The sequence below is a fragment of the Chenopodium quinoa genome, unplaced genomic scaffold, assembly GCF_001683475.1.
Source record: "Chenopodium quinoa cultivar QQ74 unplaced genomic scaffold, ASM168347v1, whole genome shotgun sequence".
Taxonomy (NCBI): Eukaryota; Viridiplantae; Streptophyta; class Magnoliopsida; order Caryophyllales; family Amaranthaceae; genus Chenopodium; species Chenopodium quinoa.
In genome coordinates this window covers 828,657-839,195 of record NW_018743021.1, presented here as the reverse complement: position 1 = coordinate 839,195, position 10,539 = coordinate 828,657, and the positions used below count along the sequence as shown (strand labels likewise).

Here is a 10,539-nt window from a genome sequence, read left to right as displayed (position 1 = left end):
TTTAAGTTGCATCACTTAGACAATTTTTGGAGATGAGAGACAGAGTGAATAAAAAAGTATACCCATATGATAAGAGAGAAACAAAAAGTTTATTAACTAAAAAGGACAATAAGTAATTTAAAACTTCCGTTTTTATAAGTGATGCAAATAAAAAAAAAACGAAAGAAGTATTAAATTTGATCACAACCATTTGTTAATGTTGACTAATATGAATGGTTGATATAGATTATTTTTTATTTAAAAAAAAAAATTGGCAGGTTTGCTCCTCAATCTAGTCCTAGTTATACCAATCTATCCCAGATTTGCTCCTCAATATTATCCTAGTTATTCCAATCAGTTAAGGCTAAAATCTTTCAGTTCGCCAAGCATTATGACGGAATCTATTATGTAGGTGTATGTTAAGATTAAGGGTCTATCCTGATTTACCGAAATGAACTAAGCTGAGCTAAATTGTCTATGAGAGAAGGAAATTAAGAGCTGAACTGAAATTAAGCTGAAGAGAATAAGTCCTAAAATCTTTTAGTTTTCCAAGCTTTACGATGGAAACTATTATGCAGTGTATGTATTCTAAATCAATAATCAATTTGCGGAACAATAACTTCGTCTTCTTCCATGTATTATAGATTTAAAGACTTCAATTTTCTTTCCGTGACTTGTATACAAAGTTACAAACTAATAAGAGAAAAATATGCGGAATGATTATTGCGGGAATCCTACTCTCCATTTCCTTCAAAAAGCTAAAACAAGATTGAGGACAAAAGCCAAAAAAAAAAAAAAAAAAACTACTCCGCAAACAAGAGGAACTGAAATTTAAAAATTCCAAACCATTCTGCAAAACTTTTTTCAATTGAGATTCTAAAAATTCCATTCATTTATATGGCTTAGATTAGATGGTCATGTTTAATGGACAAGTTATTCCTTGGTTTTACAGTAAGAAGTGAGCATCTCAAGCAGTTGGATGAAGTTTGCTTTTTACCTGAACTGGTGTTGTGCTCATGCCATATTAACACATAATCACATATACGTAGTACAAAAGTAGGATTCACAAAAACAAGGGAAAAAAAAAAGGAAATTTTTAAGACTTGAGAAGTCCTTACTATGGCAATGAGACAAAGGCCATGAATTCCTTATCTAATTCGAGAGCATCCATCGAATCAGGTGGCAAACATATCTCTAGATCCACACTTACTCCTCCTTCACTTCCCGGGCAAGCAAACACCAACCCAGTATCCTTGCTGTTTCCATACCCGGAACGAAAGGCTATGGCTTTCCCTAACCCGAATTCATTACCATACATGTCAAATCGGGTGAATTGACTATTGATACATTGTTACGGTTAAGGAAATTCGCGTTATAGATAAATTGTGGCGATTTCAACCATCCGTTGACAAAGTTGTGCACAGCCTTGTCACTATAATCTATCACAGACTGGTGTAACAATGAGGCTGCCCACCCCAAATCGTTTTCAAGTAATTCGCCAGCTGTAGTACTTGTTGTGAGAGACTGAAAAAAGTTGCCAAAATAATACTTTGGTAAAGGAGGATCTAATCTTCTTCTGTTGTTCACAGCTAAGTGATTATGAATAATTTGATCGTAAGGTACACGATTTGCTCTAACCATCGACCTCCAAAGAAGAGCACACAATGACTGAAAAGAAGAGATATTTTTCACATAACCTTCCTCATTTGCTATGGCTTTTAACCTTGCTATAGAATCGGATGAAAAACAAAAGATCCGATCACTAAGTTGAGTAGGTTCAAATTTTCTTACAAAGTCATCAGGGTGAGTATAGGGAATTGGAAATGGACCAGGAGCACGTCCATCAGGATACCAACGGGTGTAGACAGGCAAATGAGAGTCACATATCATATGGTTTCCACTTCCTCTATGTATCTCGGACCATACGTTCCAAAAGTGCCAGTATGATGTTCCATCTGTAATACAGTGGTTTACTGAACAAGCGATAAAGATACAATCCAAGAGCTCAGTGACCTGAACTGACATCAAAGGTTTTGAGCTGCCATCATAGTTCACATATTCCTCATTGAGGTCAAAAAATGATTGAACTACCAAAGGAACATCCTTTGGTGAGAGAACATCGGAAATGGTGATATCTAAAGTGGCATGAATGAATCTAGCCCCAGGACCCTTGTTACAATCTACGTACACTACGCTTTCATGCTTATCTTCATCTACCTTGGTCACAAACTGACCTGCTAATGGGTAGAAATGAACAAGGGTACGAGAAAAAGATTCTTTTAGACTTTCAAGGAACAAGAGGAACGAAAATTCTTGGTTTTTTATACGTGGTGGTTTGGTGAATAATAGACCAAAATGTATGTGGTGGGCAGAAAGCAACAAGAGATCATGAGGAGCTAAGTGATAGGGTTGATTTGATTCCTCTACCTCGTGCTTTGGCTTGATGAAATTTTCAGAAATACACTTAACCAAGGGAAAATCTGGCTTTCTCATTTCTTTAGAACACGAATGATCACCATAGTAGGCCTTAGGTGTATAGATGTATGTAGGAGTTGTGGTGCTTCTAAGATGAGTAATTCCTTTCAACCATCCTTGAACTGATGCAATTTTGCAGCGATTATACCACATAGTCAGTTGAGAAAATGAAGGGTAAGCTTCCAAATAAGAAAGAAAACGAACCTCAGAAACTTAGGCTTATTACAAGTTTAAGAATGGTTTAACACGAGAGAGAGAGAGAGAGAGAGAGAGAGAGAGAGAGAGAGAGAGAGAGAGAGAGAGAGAGAGAGAGAGAGAGAGAGAAGTTTACTGTCTAAAGAAGCTTGGCTACAAATCTTTTTATATAAAGGAAGAATTGATGATTTCCATCAATTATTGAAGGCCTTTAAACAGGCATATACAACACAGCTACGCTAATAAGTTATTAATAAATTAATAACAGGGGAAATATAAACTACTCTAGCTGAACGTGACCAACGTGTATATTACAAAGTTGTTAGAACTTTGACTATCCTTCTACAGTTTTAAGACTTACACCATTGTATATTCGTATTCATATTCTAAGATTAACATATTAGTTTTCTTCTACTCCCTTCATTTCACAATAATTAACACAATTTGACTAGACATGTAACCCTATCTCAGTTTCCCTCTCCCCTTGGTCCAACCCATCTAAAGGCAAATTAATTTAAAATTTGTATACCAAGTTAATGATCAAAGATTAAGACCTCCATTTTCATTCAATTAAAAAAAAAAAAAAAAAAAAAAAAAAAACAGCTTTTGTTCCTAACAAAAACAAAACATTATACAATATGATTGTTTCATTAACTTATTATAATCTGCAGAAGAGATACTAAGCATACTACAGGCAGTCTAAGAAAATTTTCAAGGTAGCTTAATAAATTGGAAGTCTCCTTGATGCCCTTCACTTTAAATTAGAATAGGAGGAGAAAAAATATTAAGCTGCAAACATAAAACTAATCCAGATACTAACCATTAGAGTCTTCTGGTTTCCTAAAAAGAAAAAGGTTACACTTTTGGTTGATTTCATCTTTGGATCAACATGGCATTTAAAATCTTCTTGACAAGGTCATAAGTTCAAATCTCATCAATCAGTTTCAAATTGAACGATTTAGCGGTGTTCATGAGTAGGCCCACTATAACAAATCAGATGCGTATATTAAGATAGATAAAGTTACAATATGGCTCAAACAACAGGAAAAAGTCTTCCAAATACAAAGTGAAAAACTAAAAAAGCATTATAATTAAAAAAAGAAAGCACATTGGAATACTAGACTTCGATTTCCAAATAATACATTCCAAATTCACAACTTTAGAAACAAAATTTCTTATCATAGAAGTACTCTGTATAATGCAAGAAACATTTTATACAATTACATCCAAACCATTCTGCAAAATTTATCAATTGAGATTCTAACATTTCCGTTCTTTTAACAATTTAATATGGCTTGGATTAGATGGTCATGTTTAATGGGCAAGTTATTCCTTGGTGTAAGTTTTACAGTAAGTAAGCATCTCAATGATGACGTTTGCTTTTTACCTGAACTGATGCTGTGATCATGCCACATTAACACACATACAGGCAATACAGCAAGGATGGATTCAAAAAAAAAAAAATGTACAAGAATTGCTGCACATAAAGCTGTCAAAGTTTACGATAGAAACCTTGATGAAGAAGCATAAGCTGTGGCAATTATGAACAACAGAAGGTGGTCATTGTTGAAGGGCATAAAGTGAACTCAATCAATGTCAACTTCTTCTGGCTTGACAAAGAACTCTATGTAAGCTATCCTGCTAGGTGGCTGATAACCTGCAGAATCTATGTGTGAGTGTGCTGGTCTTGCCATGGAAACCAAATGCTGAATTTTTAGTATCCCTCCTCTCCCAACAGTAACTTTGCTTCCACGGTTATCTTTGACAACACTGCTTGGTATATTTGAAGTTGTTGCCCGCAGAAATTTATACTTGTACCTATTTATCAATATTAACAATCAACGTTAAATCATTGAATAAATGAAACCAAAATATTAAGTAATCGAAAGGACATTAATATGTACCGATGAGACACTTCCTGATCACAGCTAAAAGCAGCCAAAAGGTCAGTATTTACGTAATACATGAAGTCTATCTGCAAAATAAACAATTAAACCTGTCACCATAACTGATCAAAATCACAAACTTCTCACCCTTCACAGTACTGGAAAAAGTACATCTGTGTGAAGGAGAAAGACAAAGGCTTAAACACATAAAGATCAAACAAGCTCAGTTGTCAGTACCACTTAACCTTACCTGTAGATCACCATGACCTTCACCTCTAAAGGTTACAGAAGGAGGAGTAGGCTGTACAGTAATTTTAATGCTTGAGCCGGGCCATTCCAGATCATCAATGGCTTCTTTCAGAGCTGCAGACTAAAAATGCACTGAGGTTAGAATATATTTGTGTACCTTCTAAGAAGAATCTAACATATCCAGAAACATATGCCCTCGCACAGATACTCTGTAATTTTTAATTATTTTAAAGTCTTATACCTGATTTAAAGACTGTTATATGTTATTTTATAGCAGTGTATTGTATAAACTAATATCATATCTTCACCATGGATCAGTTTCAAGAAGTTACCTTCACTGTGAAGCTTAAAGGGGTGGCACCCAAAGGTTCAAAATTGTAGTCCCACGAAATAGTATCTGGGATTCTTGTTCTGATCTCAGCATAAATGCACGCATCCAGTGAATCAACAGACCTAGTAAGAAAAAAACAACATAGAAATCAAGCAATGAAACAATTTGATAGTTTAGACATCCAACACTCTTTCTTTTTTTCCTTTTATTAAAATAAATTATCAAGCAATCTTTAGGAACTTTAAAAGTTAATCAGCAAAAATAAACCATGAGAAAGCATTGCAATCAGTTTCTCATCAACAAAGTCTTTTTGTTTCACATATCAACAGCTCAATCAAGTTCCTAGATGTTCTGTTTCTTCCGAACCACAACCTATGTAACTCAGCACCAGGACACGGCCACATAGATCATTACTCATTAGATCACCACTGTGCAGAACCAAGAGCCAAACCCAGCTAATTATTTCTTCAATCTAAGTTCATTGCTGATTTGAGGCGCTAAATTCTAATATCCTATGGGTAAAGGTAGAGTAACAAGGACTACAACTATCAGGCGTAAATGTACTACCTTTGTAAAGCAAAAAATCATTGTCGAAATCTACTTAGGTTTCCCATCAAAACCTATCTCCCACCAATTCCATAGAAAGACATCACGATCCTGTACCCCAATCACCAATGCCATCAACCACACTTCTATAATTCAGGACTTCCTAAGCATCCACGAGCATTAAGCAGGAACAGGACAATCCCAGCAGGAAAGCCTTTTGAAATTACCATTTTGGCAACAAGAATGAGAAGAATCAACCACGTGTTCCCTTAAACCTCCATCCCAATGTGACATATCGAGTTTTCACAACCTCCAACAAACATATATGGCAACTCAAGTTATCCCACTACATAGAAAGATTTCACAATAACACTTAAAAAAAACTACTCCGAAATTCACTGCATTTTACTGAAACATTTCGTTATAGCATTTTCACTATATACTAAGCTTATGCAAATTTTAATGTCATACATGTCAGAATAGTTGACAAATACAGCGCCACAAAAAGAAAATATATCATAATTAACTACATCATAGCAAATAAGGACAATTACTTGAGTAGAAGCTGCATATCAGGGCCTGGATACCGAAGCTCAATCGTACTCGAGTGTCCCGGAACCGAGAATGTATTCAAGCAATCAACCAAAAGCCCCAAACTCACCCCGAATCGAGGCCGTGCTTCAGCAGTATACTCATAATTCACAAACAACTGCCAAAAAAAAAAAAAAAAAAACCAATCAAATCAAATCAAAACTACAACAAAATTGGGTCATACACTCAGAAATTCACAATCTTAATTCTTAGCTAATAGTCTGATAGCATAAATTAAAGTTGAAGTGAAAACCTCTTTTTGAAGATAGACCTTGGCTTGAAGACAACCAGTCTCTTCAACAATCAAAACGACGCCGTGTTCCGATAATTCCACCACCGCATCCTGGAGTGAAGAAGAACGAAAATTGAAATCAAACGAAACCCTAATTTTGTTCGGAGAATTTGGAAGAGAGAGAAACATGTAAGAAGAAAGACCTGATGGCGTTTCCAGCGAACCGAGGTGAGCGCATCGACAAAGCCTTGAACGTTGTCGAGTTGACACACTAAATCTGGTAGTGTGGCATCCATTGACGCCGAACTCATTTCTCTCTCTTCTTTGATTTTCAGAAAAGTGGAGCTTTGCAGTTTTCACACTTGTTCTCTGTTCCCGCCAAAATAACAGCAGCTGAGGTATTTTATTTGTCAATTCAGCCCTCCGCTAGTCCCTGCCTGTCTTTTATGAGATTTTAACCGACTAAACTAATTCATTTTATATTTGTGCTTAGTTAGACTAAACTAATTTTTTATAGTTAATTTGTCATTTGTAGATTTGTCCCAATTTAATTGATAATCAATCTTTATAATAAAACTTTCTTCTTTCTCTAAAACCCTAGCCTCCATTGTAGAATTTTGAAGGGGCTTCTATCGGATTTACCGGTGAAAAGCCCCAATCGTTGTTTCTTTTGTGCCTTTTCTCTTGCTTTAGGTTTATAATAATTCTTCCTCTCCTAAGAGGGATATTTCTCCCTCGAAAGACAGGGTTTTTCTTCCTCTTTAGGAGGATTTGGCTCCTTCGAAAGACCGGGTTTTTCTTCTCTCTTTTGAGGGAGGACTTGCTTTTTTATTTCATGGATTGTTATAGAGTTGTTTCATGGGTAAAATTTTGTGCGGGATTGAAAAAGAGATTAATATTTCGACAACAATCAAACGAATCAGACGGAAATTTTCTGCACGGCTACAACAAATCGATAGACCTATTCGCCGAATAAAGCTGTAAATCACAGCGATATGAAAGAGGGTATGAAGAATGTACGATTTGCAACAACGATCGTAGCTTTCTTTGCTTACAAAATGTTTTTATTTTATTCAATTATTATGTATTTGTTAGAACTAAATCTCTTTGTAGATGTCGTATAACTTATTTATGAATCAATTTTATTTTAAAAAAAAATCTCTGTAATAAAAAAAATCTAACATAATCTCATTATGGTTAATTCATAACGTCGAAATATTCGATGTAGGCATGTAGCTATTGAGATGGATGAAGCAAAACATTTTGGTGGTTTTTTAAACTACATTTTTAATTTAAGGAAAATGTATAATGCTTGAAAAATTCAGTATGAAAGTACAAGGGGATGGACATAATAGTCAAAGTTTCTACACAGACAATATGGAGCAAAAGTTGAATACAGAGGTACACAAGTTTCAGTAACCTTGAACCACAAAATCAACTTATCAAGATGACATTTATGGAATTTTGAACTAAATTTTGTAGCTATGGAGTACAATATGGCTGCTCTGCTACTGTATACAAAACCTGCAAAACCATTAACAATATGACTTACTGCAAAACTTTGTTAATCACTATAATTGGATCAACTGTGGGCATAATTAACAGTGGAGTAAAAAATTGGATCAACATAATTAAATTTGCTGACTGCCGATTGCCATTTTCTAATAAAGCATCAGTATATAGAAAAGAAAAGCCGCCTATAAATACCCAACCCTAAGGGGTCATCCACTCCATCAGCGATCACAATTACATTTTTTTTTGAAGAAGAAATTGCAACTTCAATTGCATGTATACAATATAATTTTGGAATAAATAGCACAAACCAAGGACTAACTAGTGCGTATAACACTATCAAATAATTGCCGATTAATGCAAAATTCACACTACCAGTTTACTATCGTTCATCAGAATAATTTCAATTTTCCTTTGGTGAAGGTTCCTTTGCCGTGGTTCTCAAGACACAACACTCTCTCTGTTCCCAGTAAACCAGAACATGATTCACCTGAACTCATTGTGACTGCAAAATAAAGGTATACAGTGCACAGTACGACCAAAAGAACAAGAGCTACTAGAAGGAAGCGGTGACGCTGGATGAGTGTAGTGAAGCTTACGTCATGTGAAAACTTTTTATGAGGCGAAGACGAAGCAAAAGCTCCCTGAGTTCGTCTATGAGGAGAAGATATGACATTATCAAGAGCCATGGTCGATGCACCAACGCCTTGTTCAAACTGCTAAAGCATAACAGTATATGTTCAGTCAGGTTTATTCAGAAACAGACTTTTGCAAATATTCTGATCAATATTACTCATACAATCAACCCGAGAAACACAAAGGATTCAATTCTTCATGATAATCTAAAACGCTGAAACACGGCAAAGTCCAGTAGATTTGCATAAAAATGCAAGATAATAAGCAGCAGACAAGTAGAATGCAGCATTCAAGTAATTCATAACTAATAAGGTAAACATAATAATGAACTGATACGCTTCACAAAACTGAAATCTAATTCAGGGAAAGAAAGAACAGCAACCTAACCATGGACTAGATGACCAAATTTAAAGACACGGTACCTAAATGGCAATACCTAGCCCGTGATCATAACCTACCAGCTACTTTCTCACCTCGTTCCCCAGGATCCCTCAACTCACTCAGTGCCAAAGGAAACACGGCACACAGCAAATTTTGGTATCCAGAAGCCATAGGCACAAAAGCATGAACGCAAGGAGAATTCATTGAAACTATGATTGTATATTGGTATCCAATAATTTGTATCTTCATTAAATTCAATAACACAAACTTCTAACCATCAAGCTCGGGTGCAACAAGGAACAGTGTTGCTTCCATGATCTAATACAGTGGAGATAACAATTGACAATTCCCCCCTAACTAGTACCTACCATTTACATTCAACACCATTTCAGCACGAAAATAGGATACAGAACATTAACTAACACAACTTCCCCAAATAAGCTTCAATAATCCTAACTTCCAAGCAATCCCGGTCCGAATTCTAGTAAATACAAGCTTTCGCTCTCTCCGGCTATAATTGTCACACCACTAGTTCAAATTACACCATCATTGGGCGAAATTCAAGTGGAAGGAAAACTAACTATACCCTCAAATTTTTTTGGGGATATCACCCAATAATAATTAGTCGATTCAGCTCAACAATTTCCAGAAATTAAATTCACATAAAAATTTCTTAAATATTACAAACAAAAACCCCTCCTCCACACAGATCATCTAACAAATCCATCAAATAATCATCAAGTTGCAATACAATAATCTATTAACAAAAACAGTAAATGAATATAAAATTTACAAGAAATTCCAAGGAATTCAAACGATTTGACTAGCACATATATATAAACATAATTCACATCAGTCCAATGAAAACAAACAGAATTAAAAAGGGGCAAAAGAGGGTTTTCGACAATTCGAAAATCAAGAGGAGAAAGAAAAGGGAAGTGATACCTCTTTAATCGGGGGAGAGAATGAAATTGGAGAAAAACAGAAAAGCCAGACAGCAGTGCGATTCAGAGAGAGTGTAAATGAAAAGCGAAAGCGTCGGAAAATTGAGGCGAAGGAGGAGAGAGAAAGTTGGGAAAGTGAGGTTTGTTAGAGTGAGGATGAAGAAAATTGGGCGAGTTACCAATTGCCAAATTAACACTTAGATCCAGATCTAGTGTCACCATTATTTTGTCTCCACATTTCTGTTTTTATACTACTTTATGCCATTTTGAAGTTTTAAACTAATTTGTTGATAAATTGACAAGTAATTATGGATTAAGGATTATATAATTTTTCAAAACTAAAATAAAATTATATAGTCTCATTTTTTGATAAATTATTAAATTAAATTGACAAATAATTAAGGATCACAGATATGTTTGATAACATATGTGTGTATTAAATGACAAGTTGATAAAAATTTATGACACTTTAAAGAATTTTAATGGCTAATACAGTACAAGTGTTAAGGTAGAAAAAGTCATCGATATTACTATGTTAGTATTATAAGGATTACTCAATTATTGTTACAGGGGTTTCTATAT

The 10,539-nt window shown here is 35.1% G+C and overlaps 1 protein-coding gene, 1 long non-coding RNA gene and 1 pseudogene across 2 annotated transcripts; all 3 read right to left on the bottom strand.

The window, feature by feature from the left end:
- Positions 1-579: 579 nt before the first annotated feature.
- On the bottom strand, positions 580-2,726 carry LOC110729984 (annotated as a pseudogene).
- Positions 2,727-3,287: 561 nt separating this feature from the next.
- Positions 3,288-6,880, bottom strand: LOC110730146. The gene is made up of 7 exons (XM_021909923.1): positions 6,688-6,880; positions 6,506-6,595; positions 6,216-6,370; positions 5,117-5,237; positions 4,786-4,905; positions 4,554-4,624; positions 3,288-4,467 (listed from the first exon to the last, which is right to left on the bottom strand). Exons 1-7 carry the CDS (start codon positions 6,793-6,795, stop codon positions 4,236-4,238), a joined length of 897 nt encoding a protein of 298 aa, XP_021765615.1. The 5' UTR covers positions 6,796-6,880; the 3' UTR covers positions 3,288-4,235.
- Positions 6,881-8,101: 1,221 nt separating this feature from the next.
- LOC110730145 lies at positions 8,102-10,188 on the bottom strand. Its single transcript, XR_002513002.1, has 2 exons — positions 9,959-10,188; positions 8,102-8,712 (listed from the first exon to the last, which is right to left on the bottom strand). It is a non-coding gene; the product is annotated as an uncharacterized LOC110730145 (long non-coding RNA).
- Between the last annotated feature and the right edge of the window lie 351 nt (positions 10,189-10,539).